Source organism: Gekko japonicus, unplaced genomic scaffold, assembly GCF_001447785.1.
Source record: "Gekko japonicus isolate JY-2015 unplaced genomic scaffold, Gekko_japonicus_V1.1 scaffold115, whole genome shotgun sequence".
NCBI classification, from domain to species: domain Eukaryota; kingdom Metazoa; phylum Chordata; class Lepidosauria; order Squamata; family Gekkonidae; genus Gekko; species Gekko japonicus.
Genome location: NW_015163095.1, coordinates 300,150 through 326,835, shown reverse-complemented (window position 1 = coordinate 326,835; position 26,686 = coordinate 300,150). Strand labels below are relative to the sequence as shown.

Sequence of the window (26,686 nt, the reverse complement as noted above, 5' to 3'; positions counted from 1 at the left end):
AAAAATCCTCTCTTGCAGCAGACAGCTAAAGAGCCCGGAGATAGGTTGCCTTAGAAGGTTGCCTTAGAACTTTGCTCTATCACATCATGCAGTCTCTATGTAGCCAGGAGAATGAAGGCTGAAGCCAAGCCTGTCTGGCTCTACAATCCGCTTGAACAGGAGAACAGTGAGGCACATATGGAGTACTTCATGTCCCCATTTCCCCCTCGCCCACATCTATCCCTCTGTGTTATAAATGATGTCTGCACACAGGAGTTAAAAAGTGTTACACATTTTGTGTTTATTATTAAATACATCTTTTTTCTATTAAATAAGACACATAAAAGGTTTTTATATAAAATTCATTGTTTTGAAAATATATATATATGGCACACAAACATACATACACACAGTTTGAACCAGAACTGTATCTCCCTTTAAAGTACTTTCCAACTGGTTTCTCCTATATAAAGAGGTGGGGGAAGGGGGTAACCGTTGGCAAATGTAGGCATTAAAGAAGTGTATCCCAAGGACTGTTTTGCCAGCTAGTACAAACTCAGGATGGAGCATTAACAACTGCTGTACTGGCTCAGCATCACAAGCCCGGCCACCAGGTATGAGAGGATCAGTTCCTATCTATTCCACTCAGTGGATCAAGTGATTCAAAATAGGTTTAGGATCTTGCCCAACTCCTATCTCAGGTATGCTACAGTCAGTCTTTCTAGTCTGATCGAACTGAGATGCCCCCTTCCCAAGACCTGAATAAGTTAAGTGGGTCAAGCTCCAGTTGCACTTGGATTCCAATGCCTTCTCTGTAGCTGCACACCCTGATGCTCTTTGGACACAGCTCATTCTCAATGTAACAGCTTCCAGGTCATGGCTTCCTCTTGGCTCAGCAATATGTGAAACAAAGTCATCTGGCTGACCAAGCAAAGCAGTATCCATGCCATGTTTCTCCCTAACATCTGGCAGTCAAGATGTACTACTGTTAAACATGGGAGGTTCTTCTGGCTATCGTGGCTAGGTGCTCTGATGGGACTGTATAACATCATGATCCCACATGGCCTCTTTGCATAGCATCTTCTAAACCCATCTAGTCTACAGGAGCTGCAGAAAGGCCAGTGCAGTTCATTCCAGTATGCAGTAAGCAAAAAGAACCTCTTGAATGCCGGCAAACCTGCATGCAAAAGGAGCAGTGGAGGAGTTTTGGGAAGCTGTGCAGAATTAGCTCTGTACCATATGCAACAAATGCAGGAAAAAGTTACTCTTCCCTGCTAGGAAACAATTCCCCCTGTTTAACGAAGTATGGGACATGTGGAATCCAAGGCTCTCTGAAGCCACTAATGGCCTTAAAATCTGACCCTCCATTATCTTTGCTGTTATAGGAAAAGATCTTGCCAGGCTCTGACATGTACACAAGTTCTCTGCAAGTTACAGCAGAACAGCAGCAAGTGGATGTTTGAGGCTGATCTCTTTTCCTGCAAGACAAGCTAAAAAGAGCAAGCAAGCCTGCCACTTCTGCAGGAATGACTGGATTAGGTAAATGGAACACTAAAATGTATGATGCCAGACACATGGCAATATACCCTAGCAGTTCAGCATGTTGCACCCACACTGAAGCAGAATGCTTTACAGAATATAAACATTTGGATACACTTGAGAAGACAGGTCTTGAAACCTCGGGTAAACATGGGGCTTCCTTGCATCATTAATGCAAAACATACAAAGAATGACTAAGTGTCAATTCCTTACAGTGAGGTCAGTTACACCCACACCTTCCTCCTACAACAGTTTCTCTAGCACATTAAACCTCTAAATACAGAAAGGCGCATTTTGACCCCAAGACCAGCTCAGGGTCATTAGCCATTTGCTACAAACACTTCAAGAGAAAGCCAGCAAGGAAGAGGAAATGGATGGACCAAAATGAAGCAAACTCTGGCCCTGCCTCCTACCAATCCTGCCTGGATAGCCATGCTTCATGTACGCAACACATGCCGGTCACAGCCTGGATCCTGGATTCTAGACGCAAGACTGGAATGTTCTCTGAACACGGCAAACAAAACATTAAAGTAAACACAGTGCAACAGCTTTGCTTCATTTAAAAAATGGGCAGTGGCAACTCCAGTTGGCACTACAAATTAACTCTCCACTACAACATGGAAAGGGGGAGTGATGAGGTTCCTCTTGGATAAAGCCTCCTGTGTACTGAAGAAGAAGAAGAAGAAGAGATTGGATTTATACCCCGCCCTTCACTTGGAGTCTCAGAGCGGCTTACAAACTCCTTTCCCTCCCCCTCCCCACAACAGGCACCCTGTGAGGTGGGTGGGGCTGAGAGAACTCTTACTGGCTCCACAATCTGCCAAGACTAAACTTTAGGGAGCAGAACTACATGTTACAAGGCAAGCATACAGTTCCCAACCTTCACAATGCTTATGTGACAGTGGACCCTTGCTGCAGATAGCCAGGGGTATCTCTTGAGCTTATCAAGGCACTTAAACTATACAACTTCTAAGATGGCAGGCAGTTAACCATGCACAGTTTTTATAAGAGGTAGTTCCACCTCTACAAGAGAAAACAAATGCCTCTATGAATGCATTTCTGTATTTCTAAAATGAAGTACGCTTCTCTTTGGAAACATTGTCGTATGCAGTTTGCTGCAGATTTAATTGATTTTAATAAAAAGCTAATGGTGTGAACCCTAGTTAAAAATTAAAAGTGGCTACCATATTACCAATCATAATTAAAATGCTGCAGGTGCTATGATGGGAACTGTTGCAGGCCACTGGGACAGCCAATAGCAGCTCCGCTTAATGCCCTAGGCTATATGGGAATCTAAGAAAGCAAGGGGAGTAAGTCCAGCAGAGAGGAGGGAACTGGCCCAGAGAAAAAGTAAAACCCAAAAAGAGGGGGGGGGGGGGGGGGGAATAAGCAGGAACGCTCTTAGCAGCTACAAGTTGCCATGAGTAAGTTAGCTACAGAGGGTCTGACTTAAAAACAGCTAGATGGCTTGAGAGCCTGTTCCTTAAGAAAGCAACCAGAGTCTCTGGAAGAGTTGGCTGAACCGATTTTTTCCTCTTGCTTGCCCAGGCATGTGGCTGTTCACTCTCAACTATTCCCTGGAGGCACTCTGGAGTCGACGTCGCCCTTCGCACCAGCAAGCAATGGGTGCAGCAATTCCTAGAAACTCTTACCCCTCCATCAGATTAGGGATTTTAATATCCAAGTCCCCTTCCAGATAGTTGGCATCTTCTGGGTTTCTTCCTGCTTAGTTCAGCTTGTTGACCAACCGGCAGAACAAGAGCTTCACTGCAGCATGTGGCAATGCGGAAGCCAGCCTCAAGGGCCAAAGATAAAGTGTCCCTTTTCTCTCCAGCTTTTCCTATTGCCATGGAGAAAGACTCTCCCACAAGAAGAGATGGTAACTATTTCCCAGAATTCAGGTTGTAACTTCTTGCCAAAAGAAGGAGATTATGTCCAAGCCCCATGGGGTTTCTCATCTCACAGAAGGAAAAGCCCAGCTGAAAAGAAGAGAACCACCATCAGAACACAATATCCAGTGAGAAAGGTTGCCAACAGTGGCCAGCCAACAAACTTACCTGCCTCTTTGTATTGCAGGGTACAGATTTTCAAGCTAAAATGATCCCTGTCTCAAAGCAATCTAGCCAGCCATCAAGAAGACCTCTAGCTGGCTCACAAGGTTTTTTATTAAGAACCACTGGTGAGGCCCAGAAGTTGCACTGTCAGTTACTCCCTGTAGACATGTGGAAGAGATGATCCCAGAGACATCCATCTTCTATCATCTGTGGATAGTAGAAATCTCATGAATGGGCTCATTGTGTGTGCCCATTTCATGGGCTGTGCCTAGCAAGACAGCAGAACTGTCAGAACTACATGACAAAACTTAGGGAGAAGTGTGAAACCTGTCTTTAGGACAGCGGCTGAACACATTGCCTTCTGACAAAAGTGCTCCTCAAGCTGTCCACAAGTATTCATACATACCAATTCCATGTACAAAAGTAAATTGGATGTGCAATTCCCCCTCTAGTGTAGGCAGCTAAACTGAAGTGCTTACTTCACACGTCGTACACCAAGACACAGTACGAGAGCTTTCTGTGTTCCTAATCCAAAGGTGTTTATCAGCATTTTACTTTTTGCCATGACTTGGGCACTCTTTCATTGCTCCCACTCTGTGGCTTGAGCTACTTTGAATGTACACTGTTTCCTTGGACAAAGAGGCAGCATAATACTGGAGTACTTCCAGACAGATTATCATTAAACCCTATATTGGCAAAATCTGTATAGGACCAGTTCATATTGAACTGAATCTGCATGTAACTAAACTTCTTTCCAAAGCCAAAGGAGTGGAAGGGGAATGTTTAGCCAGAATACTGGGTTAGTGTCTGCCTTGCATAAGATGCATCTGGAACCATACAAGGATAAAGTAACTGGGGAAGGGATTTCCAGGAGAAATGAGCTAGCAGGAGAAAGTAAACATTCCCTTTCCCTCCTCACTTTCAAAGCACCCCCATGCCCAGAGGAGCTCTGGCAAAGAAGGGAGTCCTTTGTCAATACAACTGTCATTAACATGTAACCCCCCTCCCGTATCTCCTTGCCCAAGGCTGCCTAGTGAGGTTATGGCCAAGGCAAAGTATTGACTATGTGCCCTGCATACACTTAGCATAAGCCTTCTTGGCTCAGCTTGTACCAGCCCTTCTACCATATGTGGGGTGGGGGGGGTGATACCAAGGGAATGAAGTATCCAGGCTACATTCACTGAGACCACAGGAATGAAAGCCCAGATACAGGTATGTTCTGCAACCCCTCCTCATGAGCAGTTTTCCCCATGGAACTCTGTGGGCCATTTTGACTACAACTTGAGGGAAGGAAAGAGCTGTTTTGAGACTTTCCTTGTCAGACATTCACTTAAAACGCCTCTTCCCCAGCCCCTTTTGAATTCATTTAGTTTGACCTTCTGTGAAGCAGGGTGAGCTCCACCAAGAGTCCTGCACTTTGGTCTATGCAAAAGCTCCAACTTCTGCTCACATTGACTGGGGTCGTGCTCATGTACGACCTTCACAGAAAGGTTAGTCATGCAACAGTGGAGTTCTATGGTCTTTTCCCCAGACTAGGAATGTTCTGTAACTTGCAGAGACCCATATCTACTGCTGCCCTGGAGGAGAAACCCACATTCCACTGCACCTATTTGCTTTGACTGTAAAACCCTCCCAACATAGAAATGAGGTAGCAGGTTTCATGTGCCCAATAGCACTCAGCTGGCTATTAGGGACAATAGCTCTGGTTACTGGAATTCCTTAGCAGATCCTCCCAGGAGTGGCTCTGCGGGAGCAGATCAAGAGCCCATCGAATCCAGCAGCCTGAACAGTGGCCAGCCAAGTAGGCCACAAGCACAGAATAAAGGCAACAGCTTCTCAGCCTCCGGCAGCTGGTAGACAGAGGTCTGCTGCCAGCAAGCATGCTGTTTCATTACCACACAGACTGTGTGAAGACCTCAAGCCTATTCCTGTACCCAGAAGTTTTTGCCACAAGTTGAGACCACAACTTCTCTGATCTTACCTCATAGTTCCCCCTGCATCTGCAACTCCAAATGCTCATCCCCTCCTCTTAATGGGCTGCAAAAAAACCAAAAACACAAAAAAGAAATACTGAGTCCAAAAGGAAGAACAGAATGCATCACTGGAAAACACTGCCCTACTGTGAAGGATAGATAAATAACTGGGGAAGCAATGTTGAGCAGCTGTCAGCTCCAGCAGCCTTTACCCAGTGCACACAAACTCTTCCCCCTCAAAAAAAAATAAATAGGCCTGGCGTTCAAACATGGGAACTTGCACTGACTCACAGCCCCAGAGACTGAGGGTGTCATGAGCTACTGGTAGCCAATGCAAGGAGCAGCCAGACAAAGGTGGCTTAGTTTTACATTCACGTTGCAGCACCTCGTAGCGCCTTACCTTCCTTCTTGTTCTTCCATGTCACTCCCCATCCTCTGCTGTCGCCTCCTTGCTAGCATCTGTGGGAAAAAGAAGAAAGGCTGAGCACTAGAAAAGAGGTGTCAACACAGAACAAGTAAGGAGACTTCACTGCCCATCATGTTTGAGTGGATGAGAGCAGGAGGGGATCTCAAACAACTGCTTCTGCCTGGGATAGCCACAGCTGTGACTGGACCAGCTATACATTGCTCTAGCAAGTGCACTCATTGTGGAGATCTATTACTTGCCGGCATTCAAATCACTAACCAGGTACACTGATAATGAGCTGTTTTTGCTCTAAACAAAGTAGCTTGCTGCACATCTTTTGGTCTCTGTGTGTGTAGGGAGGAAAGCATCTCTGCAAGTAAAGGTATGCCACTAGTCTCCTGAGCCATTTTTAATGTCTTGACACACAAACACTTTCATTCTTTGAAATATCATCTCTTCAAGTGTTCAAGCATACTTGCATACTACTGCTTGGTTTCCCCTTCTAGTCCTACCTTACGTTATATGCCCGTCACTATACCACTACAGAACATTTGCAGTATTACAGTATTGGCAGTAACAACAATGTTCTGCTATGGGATGAGTATCCAGAATTTTTAGACTCCTAAGAATAAGTGTGCCAGACCCTTCTCCCCAGCAAACAAAAGGATCTAGCCTTTTGAGTACTGTGTGAGAGGCAGCTCCCCCTGAAAAGGTCAGAGATGCTCCTGCCTCTCTCTCTCTTCTTATACCCATAGAGGAAGAATGTTTATCTAAACCTTGAGGGGATGGGAGCTGTCAGCAAGATGAAGCACATGTCCACAGCATTACATTAATGTGCCAGAGGCTGACACACCACAAAAACCCATCCAGTTCCACCTGGGAAGAGGTATTAAGACTTAGCCGCCGCCACCACCCCAACTCAACCCCTGGCCTACAAAGACAAAGTCAAAGGCCCACGAAAGGTTACAGAATACCTCTCATGGGAGACTTGTCATAAGGAGAACATCCACCTTCGGGAAAGGGCGGGATATAAATATGAAAATAAATAAATTAAATAAAATAAATATTAAGTTGATTGGGGCACTGACTCTAGCACTATGCTTCTAACAACCTAGAAATGCTTTCAGACTTTAGGGTTTAGTTCCAGACTCTAGAAGGCCTGACTCTACTTCGAGGTTGTAGGACATGCTGATGTTTGCTATGCATGGACAATCCAAGATAAAGAGAAACGGGGAAATATGCACCAGGACAGATGCTCCTTCAAGGATCTAGCCAACTGGTCCTCTCCAGCATCCTGAGCAAGCAAGACATCTGGGGGATGGAAGGGGACCGATGAGCTCTGCCATGCACACGGAGAGCAGTGCTGGGATGGGGAGTACACTTTAGGATAGTTAAAGGCAGGGGTAGGGAAGTTCAAGGGCAGAATATTTTGTCAAGCCAGGACTGGACCTTACCCTGGATTTATGCAAGTAGAAGAGAAGGCCTCCCACTGCCAGCAGGATCCCCAGGACGCTGGGCACCAGCACATAAACCAGAGTCATCCTTTGGCTATCTCTGAGTTCTGGCTTCTTGCTGGACTTGTCTGTGTTCAGAGGAACGAAGCGGAGATCAAAGTTGGGTCCCGACAGGCTATCCTCAGGCTCCCTGTCCTTGGCCAGGCCCTCTTCTCCTCGTCCTGCTCGTCTCTCTCGGAGCTGGGTGCTCAGCTGTATTCTTGGGGCTTGGCCTCTGCTGCTCTGCTCCCCCCAGGAGTAGCTGTCTGGGGAGATCTGCCTTGGAGATGCTCTAAAAGACTGCCGGGTGGTGGAGAAAGGTTCTTCAGAGCCAAGGATGGGGAACAGTGCTGGGTCACTGGGTGGGAGAACTGCCCAACTGCCACTGGAGGGCACCCCTGAGCTGTCCAATGGCTCCAGAGTGGCAAAAGATTCCAGGCTTAGGCTAGACGTGCTGCTGCTATCAGTCCTATCTGAATCATAAGGAAGACCAGGAATGGCCTTGGCCACATCTCTTATCTGCTGAAGCCACCGATTACTGGGGGAGGCTTTGTCTAAGCCAGAAAGAGATAGATGCTGAGAGGGTAACGCCTTGGGCCATACCTGGATGCTGCCAGCTCCAGAACCAGGGAGAGCGGATTCAGTTCCCATGGATTTAGTTTGCTGCTGGCTGGCTGGAAAGGGGGGGATGTTACTGGGCCTTGGGGACCAAGGGAGTAAGGTTAAGGTCAGATCCTGGAAGGCTGCAGTATCCATGACCACAGGGTCAGGCCCCGGTGACATAGTTGCCAACACCAATTCTTCTGGTGCAGAGGACATGGCAGCATAAGCAGCAGCCTCAGCATCTAGGCTTGGGCCTTTGTAGGTGCTCCTAGACACCCTGGGCCTGGTACTACCCTCTGACTGGCCTTGGGTCTGCATGGTGCCAGGCAGCATGGATAACTGGAGAGTGCTGGCAGCTGTCTCCTTACTGTCCAGCTGGTCTGTAATGGAAGGAAGAGACTCAAAAGTCGGAAGGAAAGAAGTCACGAGTCCCCGAGTGATGGGGCTTGTGGCTGGACACTTGCAGTCTTGGTCAGTCACCACACCTGAAAGATCCAGAGACAGAAAGAGAGGCCATAGAGTAAACAGTCTCTAGGATGCAAGGGACAGAAGAGAGGCTTCAGGCTTGGCTCCATCCCTGCCCTCAAACCACCCGAGAAGACAGACTTCAATCTAGGCAGGCCACTGCCAGAACCAACAAGACAAGCCACAAGTATGAGTTGGCAGAGAGGGGAGGAGATGGTCCAGAAAGGGCTTTGAGACAGCTGCAAGATTACTAAGGGCAGCAGCGGCAGCGGCAGAGAAAGCTTAGAAAGCTTGGGTGGCTTCAGACAGAGCTGGATCCAGCTAGTTAATGAGGCAAAGCAAATGCATGCCCCAGAATGCAGAAGCTGGGACTACATGGCTGTGAGCAGAAAGATAAGTCATACATCACTGCGACAAGTAGCTGCTCAAGCAAGATCCAAAAAGCAGCACAGCAGGTTGGTCCTACTTTGCTCTATGCCCCAGGACCCATGAAACCATACAGACAGAACACAGGAACAGACAAAGGTGGCTGCATTCTCCATATCAATACTAAACAGCACCACCCAGAGGAAAGAACGCTCCACTGTGCCTACTGGCTGTCCAAGAGAACCAAGCTACTCATGGGACCATTTGGATAAGCTAAAGAGATGGATGGCAAGAAGGCAGCTCATGGGAGTCATGCTTGTCTGCTGACAGCTCCAAGGAGAATACAGACTGGTCTTCGGTCAGTGGCTCTCTTTAAATCATACAAGCAGCTTTCAAAGATGCAAGAGGCAGTTCAGCCAGAAAGACTCTCGTTAACACTGCCCCTGCCTATCTTGGCTCTTAAGAGAGAGGGGTAAGCAATCAAGAGTGTTGCAGCCCTCGGTTAGGATGAACTTAGCAGAGAGTTCATGTTTCTAACCCCAGGGCGATAATGGCAGACCAGGCTATTTCTGAATCCATCCAACTACGGACAGACAACAGGCAGGTTCTTTGTACATGAGAACTCATTGTGATTTTTGCATGAGCCTTTAATATTAAGAGGGATTTTATTTCCAGTGGAATAACTGTGTTTGTCTAAGGTGACATAACTCCTTTTCTGTGTCTGCTGCAACAAAGGTTGTTGGGGGGGGGGCTGTGTAGCACAAGCAGCTGTGGTTTACAGCCCGCTTCATTAGACGCATGAAGTGAAGCCTCAGGAAGGTTGTGCTTCAAAAGCCTTTATCCACATACTTTGAAGCTTCTCTGGAGCCATGGGGGTTCTGTATGTTCTTCACTAGATGTAAACTGACTAGTAAACTATTAGAATCCCAGGAAAATACACTAATCTTCATGGTAAAAAGCTATGCTTTGGGCCTTGGATATTGTTAGGCTGTTTCTACACATATTCTTGCTCCACCTTGGCTTCTTTACAGCAACTGTTTCCAGGAGCATCTAAATGACATCTTCTACAGTGTTGCTGTGTCTCAGCCCTGTAGCTAGGGAATTCTTTGGGAGGGGGCCTCGGGGCCACCGCCAGCTAATTAAATGAAAGTATAGTGCAGGTGGTAAGTTGGAGCACTTTGGGGGCAGCCCAGGAGGGAGGGGGCCCAGAAGAAACACTAGGGGGTCGGGCCCCATGGGCCCCATGTTACCTACAGGCCAGCTCCCCCCCCCCGACCTTCCTTCCCCATGATCCTTCCCAGCCCGGTTTGATATGACCTTCAAAACAGACTGCAGTCAAGCCACCTTTGGATTCCATGTGGGCAGGAAGGTGTTCATTTTTGTAAACCCTGCCCATGTTGTTGCCATTTCCTTGCTTCAGCACCTCCTCCACACACACTGGAGGATTTAAAAAAAAATGTATTTGCTAAATTGTTAATATTGTAACACTACAGCAATCCATAACTGATCTACTAGTTCCCAGCTTTCATTCCCCAAAGAACTTGGAACTAACAGATCATGTTAATAGATCGTTAGAACACTATAGCAATCTAACAATTCCCAATTTTATTTTCAAAAATGCTCCGGGGTGTGTGTGTGTGTATGTTAAATGCCATCCACTGGAAGGGGGCTGAGGCAAGGTATGTGTGGAGAAAACTGCTGAGCAGATGTCTCAGCTGCCCTGCATTTCCAGCAGCAAAAGTGGAAGCATCTGTAAAGCAGAGCCAGAGACGCATCTCTGTGGAAGCAGCCCTTGATTCGCTACATTTCCAAAACCTGACGTGTTCTAAATCATAGTGACCCCTGTCGAGGCAGGATGTAGATACCTCCGTAAGGTTGTTAGCAGTCATGTGTGTTGTTCATAAACAACCATAACACACAAGTTTTAGTAGACACAAAAGCATACTACAGAGATATGCACACAAAAATGCAAGCAGCAGACCAAACTTATCATAAACACATCCAACCTCCCCCTCACCCACAGAACCCACCCCACCATTTAGCTTATAAACATAACACATCAGCTGCTGTTTGCAGCTACAAATCCCAGCTTAGGCTCTAGCCATTTACCTGAAGAGACGGCAGCTTCGTTCTGTGAATCTGAACACTTCCGGAAGATTTTGCTGCAGTCTTGACTAAAGTCTTCCTCTTTAAAGATAAGCTCTGCGGCCAGATTAAAGTACCTACGCACCAGCTCTAGCATCTCCTCCGCTGACAGAGAGAACTTCTTGATGCAGTGTGCTGAGCTCTAAACCAAAATTAACCACAAGTGAGACACCGAGCCTCTGTCAAAAACCTCATCATTCAACCATCTCGAAAGGCGGATCACCCAGCAAGGGGCATGAAGTCTGAAGAAGCAGGCTGCTGCACCTCCAGCAATCAAGATTCTCTGGTATTCCTAGGGAAGAATTGGGAACTGCATATCTAATACCCAGCAAAGCAAGGAAGTGCTCAGCTAGTGAAAGATCTTTATTCTGTAACACTCAAAAAATGTTCAGGTGGCTAGCCATGGCGGTCTGAAGCAGCAGAGAAAAGTTTGAGTCCTGTGGCACCTTTAAGACCAACGAAGTTTTATTCTGGGTATGAGCTTTCAGATCAGAAGAAGTGTGCGTGCACACGAAAGCTTATACCCAGAATAAAACTCTGTTGGTCTTAAAGGTGTCACTGGACTCAAACTTTGTTCCACTCAGAATATATGTTTAGGATGTTACAAGATCTCTCAATGAGAGGCCTGAAACCCTTGCAGGAACACATTCTACACAGTACTTCAAACTGCAACAGATGTGCCTGCTAAAGAAGGGGTAAGCTACTGGGACACAGCTGCCTTTTGCTCCTTTTGTGGTCTTTTCAGATGCACCACCACTTAATTAGCATTTGCAAGAACTAGGACCCTGATTCAGTAGGAAGTACCTGGCTTTCATCGGCTTTAGTTTTAAAACATTCCTCATCAAGATTAACATGACTTTCGAGCAACATGTCTTGAATCCTGGAGTTTGCAGTATTTTCCTTGAATTTCATTTCATTGCGGAGAAGGTGTCCCAGTGGGCGGTATGCAGCTTTGAGAAAGCAAACAGGATGGTTCTGAAAGGAAACAGAGATAAGCATCAATCTTTGTCATGGAAATACTCCAGAATATACCAGAGAGAAAAAGAGTCAATTTTACAGAGGTCAAACTGAGGAACTATACATTATCTTGGAATCCCTTCCTGTAAGATTTACACCTAGACCTTCCACATCCAAGATTAGTAGCCTAATCGCAAACTCATTTGTAATGCATTTAATTCATTCTATATCAGTGGCTGTCTTACTGTCTTTCAGAAAACTCTGGGGTTCCTCAAGAGCTTACCAGTAATTCCACAGTGAAAAAACCAGCAACAGTGGACACATGATGGAAGACACTATTTACCACTAATCTTTACCTGCAACATACTATAGAAGATGGGGCTGGATTTATTCCAGGTAACACAATTTAAGAAGAGCACAGCAAGACAGTGCTTCACTTAATCCAAGACCCTGCTCTAGAATATGCCCTAGAATTCTCTGCAGTATACTTTCAACCATCAAGAGACTTACTGCAGCATCAACAATATAGTTCTGTAGCAGCCATGCAGAAACTCCTTGACTGGTAAACTGATACGGAAAGGGTAAAGATGTGACTGCAGAGTGCATATGTGAGGAAAATGGAGGAAACCTGTCCTCTCACCTGGGACTTCTCTACAGTTTTTATCCAGTGAAATCAGAAGTTTGGAGGAATATTAAAACAAGAAGTTCACAGATGGTATTTGCAAGGCACCACATGCTTTTAAAATTAAAACAATGCAACTCAAAGGGAACCCAGCGCTTTATATGCATGACAATAAACAGCATTCGTAGTTTGAGTACTCCTCCTTGGCACTAGGTGCTCTTCATTAGGTATAGCAGCCTCTTGTGGAGGAACTGCAAACAGATGTTCATCCAGCAGTACTTACCAGATCGCTCTCTTCCACATAATTAAAGGATATCTCACAGGAACTCTTCATCTGGGTATCAATCTGCAACAGAAGCACTAGAGTCAGGGCACATCCTTCAACAACTTCAGTTCTATTACCTTGGAATCACATTTATTGGTAAGATCTCTCTTCCAAGCTACATTAAGGGACTGATACAGGATTCTGGAAATCTAGGATGCCACCATGCTGCTTATTCTTATGGACTCCAGTCCTCAGCCACCTACTTTTTAAAACCATTGGAGATCAGGGACAGATGAGAAAGCACTGCTAGAGTAGACTCCAGTGAGGTAACTCAGGTTCGAAGCCCGGCTGCATTTCCATATATACAAGCACTGTTTAAGATGTTGCTTGGCTTCCAGCAAGCCATGTGGCCAGCCACTTGCATCCTCTGGCTAAGCAGCCATTGCCTCAGCTGTTGATCTAGCAAGATGCAGAAAGTTTACAGATTACCCAGACAATATACAGCATATGTATTACTTTCTCCATTGATAATGTGCATTTATCAAAACAGCAAGATACTCTTTATTCTGAACTTGTGAGTGTAATTGGAATTTTCAGCAAGAGCAAACATGATATAATAGCAGTCAGATTAAAGAATAAAGGAAAAGTGTAATCCTATTGCAGCTCTCCAGCTAGCTATAGGTGTTGCTCATTTGCTTCCAAACAAGACTTATCCTACGCCCTCCATTTTGAGTGCCAATTCCATCTTTCTAGCGACTAGCCATCAACTCTGCGCTCCAAATCATTTTGAGTCATCCTCTAAGTGGCTGACAAGAGATGGGACTGCCAGGAAGGCATGTCTAATTGGAAACAACTGCTCCATTGTCTGCCTTGAACCATCACCATCATTTGTTGGGTCACTGTGCAGGCGTGTCACAGCACAGAAGGCACGGTTTGGATTTCATCAGCTTTAGTTTTAAAACTAAAGACTTGAGAAAAGACAGACAGCAGGAGGAGTCTCACTTTTGGTTTCATTTTCACAAGTCAAAAAGAGATCCACTGTTTGTGAACTGAACTCTGCTTCCTGCAGAACCAAGAGCAGCTGCAGCAGCACAGACACAGCAAAAACCAGCTAAGTAACTTAATCCTTGGCAAATTGCACAATTTCCAATGTGCAGCTGGGCTTCTTCCATAGCACAACATTTAAAGGAGAAAGGGCATAATTTACTCCTACCAATTGCATAGTTTAGAGAGGCAGACAGATTACCTGTGAAATGTTCCAACACTTTAAATCCAAAGCACTATTCCCATCTCATTTGCAGCTCTACAATATACTTGCATCATTTGGGTTTCATAAATGAAGTTTATTTTCATTGAAAATAAATGAATTTTAAGGTTTTTTGCAAGTGAATCGGTGAAGTCATATGTGTATAATCTAAATTGATAAAGAACCGACTGAAGATCCAGATAAGACATCAGCCCCCTCTGCAAGAGGAAGCAGGATTTTACTCTTGAGTGAATCAGCTGCCCAAACTCTTCTACAAAGCCCATGGATGGACCATTAGATGTGCACCTGCAGTTTTGTGCCAGGAACACAGTGCCCAGGCATGTGGGGCCTCCGATTCAGATAAGCACTGCTGAGAGGAAGAGCTTAAACCCCCCCCCCCCCATGTTCTTCTGACTTGAAACAGCTGTCTTTTTTTGCTGGCAAGGCAAAGCTGACATAAAGCGACCCTGTAGGGCAGAGGTGTCAAATTCACTTGTTATGAGGGCTGCATCTGATATAAGTGTCATTTTGTTGGGCCAGGCCACATGTGCCATAAAATGTAATGCCAGGTATGGGAGATAGAAACTGCATAAAGGGCAGCAGCTGGTAAGCTCTAGGATGGTGTATCCTCGCTGCAAGGCCCCATGGGCTGGGAGGGGGGTGCAGAGGAAAACCCAAACAGGCGGACTCGAGAGGCAGCAGTGCAGCACTGGGCAGATGCTCCTACGATGCTTGACTGCTGCAGGTGAGGTTGTTCTGCCATGCTGAAGCCACAATGGACTGGCTCCCCCCACTCTCTCCCAGCACTCCCTCCCTTGCATCAGTTGCTCATGGGCCACGTGGCAGCCCTGGACGGGCCGGTTCCAGCCCCCAGGCCTTATGTTTGACACCTCTGCTATAGGGGTTTTAAGGCAAGAGACGTTCAGAGGTGGTTTGCCATTGCCTGCCTCTGTGCAGCGACCCTGGACTGCGTTCGTCATCTCCCATCCAAATACTAAACAGGGCCAGTTCTGCTTAGCCTCTGAGTTCTGATGGGACTGGGCTAGCCTGGGCAAAATAGCTCTGGGGAGCTGCTATCCCCCCCCCTCGCCCTGAGAAAACTAATGTGTACCTGCTGCTACATGTTAGCTCCCCAAACCTAGCAAGGAGTGGCTCCCCGGGATCATTCCATCCAGGACACAGTGCAGGAGGAGGCTTAAGCCCCTTCTTTCCCAGAACATCGATCTGACTGAGGTTCCAATGAGCCCAGGCATTAAGTTCCCAGCACAGAACTTCGGGCATGCACCTGATCAAAAGCCCTGGTGGTGACCATATGGATTTTAACATGCAAATTGGCCCTCAGCCTAGCCTAACTCACAGGACTGGTGTGAGGATGAAATGGGGCAGAGAAAACTGCACACACTATGCAGACATCTGTGGAAGAAGAGGGAACAGATGTGAGGTACTTCTATTTCTTAACGAAGGCTTTAAGAGACTCTTTCAAGAGCTGTGAACCACTCTTAACAAGTAGAGAAGTGACCAAGCTGAATTTACGGTGACAAGGTTGATCATCATTAAGCTTGAACCCAAAAAGCTAGATTTCTAAACAGGACTGGTTATGTGACGTTTTGGAAATTTTAGAGCTGGCTAAAATGACACTTAACTAAGTGGCTAGAGTTTATTTGCAGCAACCTTGGTTCTCTCTCCTTCTTATGCCTTTATAGCTTTAACTGTACAGATACAACACAGTTTTAGTCTCTTCTACATCAGCATTTCTCACACTGGTATTCAGGGTGCCTGCTGGTGTGTTCTAGGGGCCTGTCTCTGGAAAATGCACAGAGCTCTTAGCTTTCTAGGAACAGAGACCCTGCCTCCAGGAGACAGGGTGCACTGGCTCCCTATCAAAGGGAGAGAGCTCATGAAGCCACAGTCACCTAACTTCCAGATCACCTCTGAGTATCCAAAAGAAGATGTTATGCTTGGGGGCTGGGAACCAATCGCTCAGCCCTAGGCACTCTAGTTGGTCAAGTGGCACCAAGCAGGTATGGTTCAAATGCAGTCATCATAGTTACTTCAGGTATAAACTTGAATTGGTTTTCACTTTATTTTGCAATGCAAAGGATAGCATCTCGGAAAGATGCCAGTCTGCATCAACAGACAACAGCCACTGGCAGGTTTTCAGCTGAATACTGAAATTCAGTTTCTACAAGCAGTGGTCATTTTCCATGAGCAGATCTGAAAATTTCCAAGCTCTTTTCCCATCCCTGTTCAGCTGTCCTTTACCTAAACTGTGAAGTCTTGTGAGCAAAAATTCTACTTTGTGAGCTACTGGCATTAAAAGTTGTGAGCAAACAATTTGTCTACTGCATAAATTAATTTGCTCTGGAGCCATCCTTCCTGAGCTAAGACAAAAATGTGTGAGCTGAAGGCTAAAAAAAAAACCTGTGAGCAAACCCTATAGTATAAAGCACCTAACCTTGGAGGTCATATACATTTTTTCCCTTAAATTTTTTTAAATGTAGCTAACACCGGGCCTCACTGTATTGTTTGGATGACAGAAGCCTCTGTGGGACAAACACAGCATGCTGTGCATACTCCAAAAATGAAATTGCCTAGTGTAGCAACGTGAAGGCCTGGAAAAATATCAGTTTTTACAAACACCCACAAATATGCATCAGAATCCTCAGCACTGAAGGATTCTCCAATTAAACTATGCATGGGGAGCCCGAAGCAGCACAACAACTCCTGGCGTGGCAGGTGGCCTATGCTCTCTCAAGGAGGTGCAGGCCTGCCTGTATGGTCAAAAACTTTCTGGTATTTTGCCTGACCTGGATAGCCCAGGCAAGCCCAGTCTTGTCAGATCTCGAAAGCTAAGCAGGGTCAACCGTGACAAGCACTTGGATGGGAGACCTTCTTGAAATACCAGCAGTCAGGGAGGCGGGGGCAGGCTTTACTCCGCCACCTTTCTGAATATCCTCCAGGCCCCCAGTAGGGGGTCAGTCACCAGAGGTCACCATGACTTCCAAGTGTACACACACTCACATGCACACAAAAAACACAAAAAAAATTACAAAAAAACCTTTCTGGTACTTTAAAGCAGGCAGGACAGTAACCCATTATTTATATACTAGCAAGCATGCTAAAAGTTGACCTTTATAACCAAATCCTTCAGTACGTGAACACTGCCATAGAAGTGTGCTCTGGCTATGGAATAAATGAGCCACTGCATAATGTTAGAAAACAAGACTGTCAGTGGAAGGACCGAGAGGGCCTGGTAGAAGGCACCAAGTATCTACAATCCTGAGCTAATAGGCTCATGATAAGATAGCACACAGGAAGGACTCTATTACTGGAAGTGATGGAAGGTAACAGGACTTGATGCAGCCTACTGTCATAGAATCATAGAGTTGAAAGGGAACTCCAGGGTCATCTAGTCCAACCCCCTGTACAATGCAGGAAATGCCACTATTCCCCCCCCAAAAAAACCCCTATTTAACTGGCCACTGCCTTTTATTTATTCAGCCAGTTCCCTACTCATTACAAATCAGAAGCAACTCATTAAACTGTACAGAATTCTTTATAGGCTGGATCAGAGTGTGGATCTCTGCCAATTAATTGTGAGAGCTCTTCGATCATAAACCTCTCAGATCAAAGGCCAGGCCAAGTTCCCAGAAGATGCTACAGCTCTGGATCATCCTGACCTATTCCACCCATCAGAATTTTACATCATGGTTAGCCTGCAGCTGAACCTCTAGTTTGTCTTATGCATATGCTAAAACAAAAACAGAAGTCCAACAGCACCTTAAAGACAAGCAACATTTACTTCAGCATGAGCTTTTACTGAGTCCAAGCTCTCTTCTTCACATGGAACTGAAAAGATTTCCAAGGACCATGGGACTTTTGTTTTGCTACAACAGACTAGCACAGCTACTCCTCTGGAATTATGCATACATTGCCATTCTCCCTACTCCCTGCAGAAGACTAGGCTTCCTCTGATAACTGTATACACTCTGGAGTTCAGCTGCAAACTCATAGCTGTCAGAAAGGAGGTGGTGAAGGAAGGAGTTGTCAAGCTCCAAGCAGACACCACTCAAGTTCTTGCCTAAGCTAGTGACTCTGGATGAAGGAGGACAATGGTTTACCCCTCCCACACCCAGCTGGAAGGTGACACACAGAGAGAAGCAGCCAACTTGCTACAAGGTATTCTCTTCCACCTGGACAGGAAAATCTGAATGACTCTGGGGGGCTCCAGACTCTCCCCAGGCTAGATTATAAATTCTCTGAACACAAACAATCTCCCTCGGCTTCTGGCCAGGGAGGAACAAGCCATGAAGGAATAATTTTTCATTAGGGACTCCATCATGTCCATGTGGCAAGAACAATAGGAAAAGTCCCAACCATAAGAACTAAGGTTAACTCTGAACTTATCCTAAATGATGTATAAATAAGACAGGCTAGTCTAAGTACTGAATGTAGGAAAAGGGGGCTGCATATTTTCATGTTTTCTGTGTACCCTTCCTGAGTCTGAATAGTCCATGTGTATTCTTTTTATTCATTTTTTAAACTTGCTTTTATTTTGAATGCTCCAAGCCTGATCTCTGGAAACACATCATGCCTATTCAGTGTTGCTATCTGAAGTGCAGGAATGGGATGTGACAGCGGGTAAGATTGCACCCCTGGTGCATGACAGCTCAGTATTAAAGCCTTTATGAAATTGGCTCTATTTCATTCCATTCACTCCTTTTCATTTTCTGCAGTGTCTTGCTTCACTACCACTTCAAGTAAGCGTTGCCCTGCATATGCCCTCGGCATATGAGCACAGTTAACATTCCAGGAGACAAGGGTACCAGGCTTGAGTCTGAACACATAGACTATCAGTTTGTTAGGCTCCTTAGCCCTTTATCCTTGATGCAGAAGCTGTCTAGAGTCTTTTGACCTCATAGATCATAAACTAGTATTAGGGCAAAATTTATATGGCCAACACATGAAGGGGGTGTTTCTTGTCAAGTTTATCCCAAGTTTATCCCATTCCTAAGTGACATCTACACTTGATTCTATAGGTGGCAGAAAGGTATATATGGCTTGTGCTCTCATTGCTCTGGGCTGTATGCCATCGACTTCTGGTGATTCTGTGAGGGTCTTGGCAAATATATTGCAGGTTATCTATATTCAGAGCTCTATATCCTAGGTACTGTGATTTTCTTTGTACTGTATGTTATGCATTAAGATTGCTTCTTGGTTCTGAACCCAACTGTTTCTCTTCCTCTGTGGAAAAGGATTTTATCTCTAGCCAGTCTCCATCCAGCACATTGAACTCGGATGGGGTCTGAATTCCCAGGGAACACTCCCGGGCTCAGAAATTCCCCAACACTTAGTATGGGTCTAGCCTGCTGAAACAGGCAACTAAATACCAGAGATCATGTACACTTGCCATCAAGACCACATTTGTGGTATGTACCAGCACAGAAATCAGCTTTAGAAGCTGTTCTTACCCCTTGACCAAACCTACTTGTAATTACTCACATTTGCCATGGGATAAGAGGTATGGTCAGGCCCAGCCTCAGGATATCTTGAGGTGGGGCAGCTGCTGGGACCCACAGCTTCTGGGTGCTCCATCAGCTATTTCCCCAGCATTGATGGGAAAGTACATGCAGTAGGTACATGGCAGCAAGCACAACTGGTGGCTGCAGCAGCAATACTACCAGCTGCATGCAACAGCCAGTGCTGCTGGGGAAAGGGCATGGATGCAGCGCCAGTGGCTTACCCCCCTAACCCAACTACCAAAGCAAACGTTGTCCTGTATGACCAGTGTGAAAAAAGAAGTGTGTGATGCCTATCAAAGTCACACGACCCCCTGGAGGAACAGAGAGAATGGCAGACTGAAGTACCCTGCTCAGCAATCCCATGGCTAGCAAAACTGTGCAAATTAAGCACAAACATTCAGGTATAGATTTATACAGGTAGCAGAATACAGCTTCTTTTGATGCAGCAATTAGGTGCAAAGAATCCAGTTTCACCCAGCCATGGCCTCTCCTCCCAACTCATAAATTTATTTTCCTGGCACTTGACAGCTGGTGCAGCACAGCAACTGAAGCACAGCTACTTGCCACAGATTCATTTGGTGGCAGAGGCAAGCCACTGAGCCCCCCACCCCGGCTGCGGCTACCTATATCAGACTATTACAACCAGCTCACTAGATCTTGCTGCAATAACAATCTGATAGGAAGCAATCTGAACAATTAAAAGTGTCAAGTACTGCTACTTCAACCTTCTTGCAAAAGCTTTCTGCATGACTTGGCATCCTTGCCTACCATGGATAGCTGCACAAGGACAAGTTTCACTTTCAACAGCTACTATGTGAACCTCAAGGAACCAGGCATCCCAGTTACAGTACTGGGCTGGCCTCAAGGGTGCCACCAGACAAGGCAGTACTACATTCACGCACAGAGTCCAGGCACATCTAAACGCTTTTTGAATTAACTCACCAGATCAGATAGATTTTTCAGGTGATCTTTAGTGACAAGACGTTTGCAGTGTGGGCTCAGCTTAGCTACACAGCTGTTGCAGAGCACGAGGAGGAACAGAACCAAGGTGATGTGGGAGATCATGTTTATCTAAACAAGAAAGTGGAAAGGAAATGTCAGAATTATACTTTAAGGTGTTCTGCCTTCCCATGCATCCCCATAAACTAGGATCCTTCTCCATTTGAATTCACCAATATTAATTACACTTACTTATACGTATACCCAGCTAGTCTATTACATACATTGCATCTTCTTTTGGATTCTAAAAAGTAAAGGTAACATTGCAGAATTTACTTGGCTGTCCTAGAAGCCATTATTTCCGCCCTTGTACACATTGTGCTTCCAAGCCACAAGTGGATCACTTCCCTTCTTCTCAAACTACTTGCAATAACTTGCATCACATTTGTATTAGGGAGGGGGGGTCTGTGGCTCAGTGGTAGAGCATCTGCTTGGCATGCAGAAGGTCCCAGGTTCAATCCCCAGTATCTGCAGTTAAAAGATCTAGAAGTAGGTGATGTGAAAAGACCTCTGCCTGAGATCTTGGAGAGCCACTGCCAGTCTGAGTAGACAATACTGACTTTGATGATCCAGGGCCTGATACTTTGAGGTGGAGCAGCTGCCAGGGCACAGGGCTTTTGGGGGGTACTGTTGCTATACCCCCTACCCATGACCTTCCCCACCCACTGATTTGAAAGTGCTCCGTCACCCATTTCCTCAGAACTGATGGGGAAGTACATGTGGTCCACTCCATTACATTTCATTAAATTTAAAAATTATGTACAGTTTCCAGTACATTTTGTTGCTCCGTAAAGAAAGATTGGTGATGATGGGAAAACCTCTTTGTGAGCACTCAGTCTTGCTTCTGGCATTCAGATGCATGAGAGCAGTAATGCTGGCCCCTTCCGTTCCCAGAGGAGGGTGAGGCTGAATAAGTGTCAGTCAATTTGAAAAATGAAGGCACCCAAGTAATCCAACTCCAGGCCCTTAACTAGAGCGGGACAGGGTATAGAAGTATCACCGTTTTCTTATGCTTTTTAAGATGTATGGATGGCCTATTTCTAAGTCTTTAAATTTTCTGAATAGTTAAATATGATTTGTATCGAATTAGGTACGCGGAGGGGATGGATTAAGGGCGGATCAAACCGGCACGATCAGACGCTAACATCCGGCAAGCGTCGCACACCCGCCCCTAACCCGTCACACCCACTGATTTGAAAGTGCTCCGTCACCCATTTCCTCAGAACTGATGGGGAAGTACATGTGGTCAGTACATGGCAGCAGCACACCTGGCAGCCACAGGTGCAGCACTACCAGAAACATGTGACAGACAATGCTGTTGGGGAAAGGGCATGAATGCAGTGCAGGTGGCTGTAAATGCAGGCAGTGGGAGGAGGGAACGATGCAGTCAGGTGGGGGAGATGCAAGTGGGTGGTGCAGAGGGAGGCATGAGAGGGGCCTGGTGGGAGGCTCAGGACTGTCTGCACAGGGCCTGCCAAAACTTGGAATCAGCACTGGATACAGTTAACTATTATGGACATCTTTGACACAGCCTTAGTAAACTTAACTGAGTTTTAAGAGCCTCAATATTTCATAAGATTAGTTCCTTGCACTCCTACTGCCATCTCCATACGCCTTTCCACTGAATCCTTTTGTACCAGGAACACAGTCTATGAAGTACTTTATGTGTCTCCAATCGCAATTTGGTGCTGTTTTCCTGTCACCCTGCAGAAATTCCATTTGTCTGTTTATGAAGTATCACTTCGTGGACAGTGGCATGGCTGATGGGATGTTGGATTTCCCCAAATGAAATTCCGATTATAAGCAATCTTTGAAGCCAGATTTTGGAGAGTTAAAACCCTATTTGCAAGCCTTCTGTCACTGCCCGCCCCCAAATGTTCTTATTGGACAAGGTACCTCAGCATAGTCACCATGCTGGGAATTTCCAAATTCCTAGGACTCAGCTGGATTGCACATCTAGATGAAGATGGCTTTGCCAATGTAACAAACAGCATTTGCTCCCCCTGCCTGCACAGCAGAGAACAAAACCAAAACAGAGAATTGCTCTGGAAGATACATTTATGACCCAATCTACCAATTTGTTTCCTTTAAATCTTCTGCTCCTATGTTTTCCTTTCATTATAAGCCCTGCTCTTCTCTTCCATTCCCCTTTGACATCTCTCACCTAACTCTCCCATGCAGTCATCTTCCAGACAAGAACAAATTGCTCAGAAGTACTCAGACATCCTTACGGGTGCAATCCTAAGAACACTTGCCTGCAAGTAAGTTCCATTAATGAAATGGGACTTACTTGTGGGCAGACCTACTCTTTTAAGCCTTTCATCTTGGAATTTCATTTGTTATACTGCCACTCCATTAAATTTCAAAAACGCAACCAAGAATAAGCATCTATTCATGAATCATTAATTGCCATTGTGTGGTGTAGTAAATTAGAATGTTGAACACCCAAGTTTCAGTTTGTCACACACACACAAAAAAGGTTCACCGGGTAACCTTGGACCAGTCATCTTCTTAGCCTAGCCTACCTCAAATGGTTGTCGGGAAGATAACATCAGGAGGGGAGAACCATATCTGCCATCCTGGGCTCCTTGGAGGAAAAGTGGAATCAACCTCATCCGTTAGACAGATGAGATACCACTGATGCCATAATCCTGACAAACTAAAAATACTCCCAGGCAGAGAAAATGACTGTGAAATGCTTAATGAAGCAACAGAACCAAGTCCCTGAGTTTAAGCAAAACACAGCTGTTCAACAGAGACTTATGCATGCAAGAGAACGTGCAGTACATCTTTCTCTGAGATAGCGCATCCGTGACAGTGATGGGAAACTTAGCTGGATCAGAGTTTGCCTAAACTAACTATGGAGTCTGGCACTGAAGCTTATCTGCTGGAGTTCCTGCACGGTACTGAGCAACAGTACTAACCCACCGCAGCTTTGTCATTAGACTAGAACCACATCCAGCGGCCCCAAGAATCCCCTCAAGGCTATGCTGCAATGAAAGGGCCACTCTGACCTCCCACAGCCACATGATAGGAGGTCCATGGCAGGAAGAACAGATCAGTACATAAGGTGCCTTTTGCTGCATTTTCGTATTCCCCTGTTGTCTTAATAGTAGCCTTATTCACATGTTGAAGCGAACACATTGCATCTTGCATATTCAATGTCCATACGAAAGAGCCAACACTGTTCACTTTACAAATGAAACCAGAGACCAGTAGCTGGATAAAGGTGGGGTTTGAAGCACATGTTCGGTTGAATGTAACATGAGAACTACTCAACACATAGATAAAGAAAGTCAAGCATGCACTGTGCAGATTGCAGGCAAGCTCACTGTAACCTGTGAGCAGGGCTACTCTTATGGAGGAAAATACCCAAGCCCCCCCCCCCAGATCTATAATAAGTGATACCCCATCCAAAACCAGGTGCAGGTATTTTCAATCCATCAAAGGATTGAAGGTGGTGGTTCTGCATTACTCCATAGAATCCAGGCAACACCCAAGAAAGCCACTGCCACCCAAATATAACTGAATTCTGCACCAACCCTTGGGCCCATCCTTCCCTACGCATCACTTTCATTTGTTCCTCTGTCCTCCCCACTCCTTCCTTATACTAAATACATGCCTTTACATGTTCTCTCCTTTTCCTTGGCATCTTCCATTCTCCAGTTCATAAACCAGGCACTTCTCTAAACTCCTGATTTAACAAAAAACAAACACACACACACACACACCCTCCTGATGCTGTGGCACAGATCTGAGGCCACCACACTGCACTCCTGGGAAAGTCCCCAAAATACACCTAGCTTCCATCCCGCTGGGCAGAGAAAATAGCTAATGAAAGGAAGGGGGAGGGGAGAAATAAGCAGGAAGGGCATTAAATAGATTTGGAAAAGGCTTCTAGTCATCCTTTGATTATTACTCTTCATTTGAAGAAGGAAAATTAAACTTTCCACAGGCTCCCTCTTCAGTGGGAAAATGTGCACCCACCTGCAAGTATGCATTTTAATTAAGTTCTTAATCCTTATCTAGTCCAGCCTCACGACCACCCATACGGAAGGCAACAGATATTCCCTCTTCAGGGAGAGAACAAGCACCATCCCGAAAATGGGGCGTGCCAGGGCTCAGGCCTCTCTAGGAATCTCAGCTTCTGAACTAGACAGCCAGCGTGGTGTAGTGGGTAGAATGTAAGACCCACCATGGGTCAAATCCCACCATGTCATGGAAGTTTACTGGGTGACCCTGGGTATGTCACAAACTCTCAGTTTATACCTGTTGTGAGGATAAAGTAGAAGAGAGGATACCAATATAAGCTACTTTGGGTCCCCATTGGAGAGAAAAGTAGGGTATAAATGAAGTATAAAGAGAATAAATCCCATTAACTTAGACCTCTGATTGTTAGTGAGGAAAAGCAACCTGTACATTTATTTTATTTATTTATCTCCCGCCTTTCACCCAAAGTGGCTTACATCATTCCTCCATTTTATGGCAAGTGCCACTAAAACAACCCTGTGAGGTAGGTTAGGCTGAAAGTGTGTGTCTAGCCAAAGGTCACCCAGTTCGGCCAATATTTTCCATGTTAGTATCAGCATATCTGACAAAACTATCAAGGGATATGGTACATTACACTGCAAGTCCTTTAAGCAGCAAGCAGGCAACCAAAAGCGACACACTTCAGGCCGGGCATTAAGCAGCGTGCGGTGTGACAGAAGAGGGGGAACAGGAGAAGGAAAAGAATGAACTCAGCTATAGCGCAGGTGGCAGCTGAGAGCAAACAAGCCAGTAAAGCCGAAGAACTTTGATCCAAACAGAGGCAACAAGACACAGGCCAATCCTGAACGCTTGAGTCTAACCCAAGCCGCGGCAGAAGTTCGCTCACTTTTCAATGCAGAGAAGCTGAAGCCCATTTAAACTCACAGCCGGCTCCTACAGGAACGCAGAACGTTTGGAAAGTCACGGGGATTTACTCGGGAGTAAACCGGCAGCGAGTTGGGCTCTACGGCTGCAAGGCCAGCCACACTTGGAGGCAAGTGCCACTAAAACTCGTCTCTGCATAGCAGAAACAGGACTCGGTTTCCATCTAGGAGACAGACTGGACTGCTTAACTGGCTTATGTGGCTCAGTTGCTCTAACGCGCCGCTCTGAATGTCTGCGGGGAGAGAGCGAGAGCGACGGAATCCGGTACTTGCCCCAGGCGGCGATGGGTCCTCGGGCTGCAGCACACCCTGCTCCCCCTGAAGGGCTCCTACCTTCGGCACGCACAAGCCCGCTCCAACGCTCGGTGAACTCCGGTTGTGCGAGTGGCTAGGACAGGAGGGCGCGCCTTTTTTGTGCGCTCTAATCCCGGTCCTGGAGTGCCCGGCGGGGTGGGCTGGGACTTCCCCCTTGCGCGTGGAGCTGACGAAAAACTGCTGCTGCCTGCCTGCCTCGCTCTCGGCCTTATAAAGAGCTCCTTCCGAACATGTGGTTTACGGGAAATTACCCTTGCTGGATCGGAGCCAGTGGCGGCACGCTGCGCGCGGGCCCTCCTCTGGTTCCACGCGATTCAAGACTGCTTTTAGTTCGCTCTCCAGCTTTCTCCCTGAAGCTCTCGAACGGAGGAAAGTTTTAAAATGGCTTTTCCCGTTCCTCCTTTCCCTGACTCTGCAGATTGGATGGGCTGAAGCCACGCAGTGTTGTTCTCGATTCCGAATCGAGAAAATGAAAATGGCATGCAACGCAGAGGGGAATTTCTGGTCCAAGGTGTGTTTGGTAAAACAGCGGAGCAAATGCTAGATGCAGATTGGGCCTGAGTGTCAAGAACCGTTCCTGTCGTTGTAGCAGTGTATTAAGTAGTGGTCACATTGTCCGGTGAGCTGTCTGGAGGAAATCTGGGCTCGATTCGTTGTGGAAACTGCTTTTTCACAGCCTCGGTTTCTCATTTGAAAAACTGGGATAATAGTGGCTTATTGCATAGGGTTGTTCTGAGAATTGATCACATTATGCTTTTTCTCCACAATAGAGACCCAAAGTGGCTGAAACAGGCTCGTAGCCAGGATTTTTTTAAATTTGGGGG

At 46.1% G+C, this 26,686-nt stretch overlaps 1 protein-coding gene across 1 annotated transcript; it reads right to left on the bottom strand.

Annotated features, from left to right (window-relative positions):
* Window positions 1-2,900: 2,900 nt before the first annotated feature.
* Window positions 2,901-26,057, bottom strand: CSF1 (colony stimulating factor 1). Its single transcript, XM_015406554.1, has 9 exons — window positions 25,881-26,057; window positions 20,578-20,706; window positions 12,886-12,948; window positions 11,828-11,998; window positions 10,988-11,165; window positions 7,406-8,532; window positions 5,946-6,004; window positions 5,554-5,609; window positions 2,901-3,497 (listed from the first exon to the last, which is right to left on the bottom strand). Exons 2-8 carry the CDS (start codon window positions 20,698-20,700, stop codon window positions 5,555-5,557), a joined length of 1,776 nt encoding a protein of 591 aa, XP_015262040.1. The 5' UTR covers window positions 20,701-20,706; window positions 25,881-26,057; the 3' UTR covers window positions 2,901-3,497; window position 5,554.
* Between the last annotated feature and the right edge of the window lie 629 nt (window positions 26,058-26,686).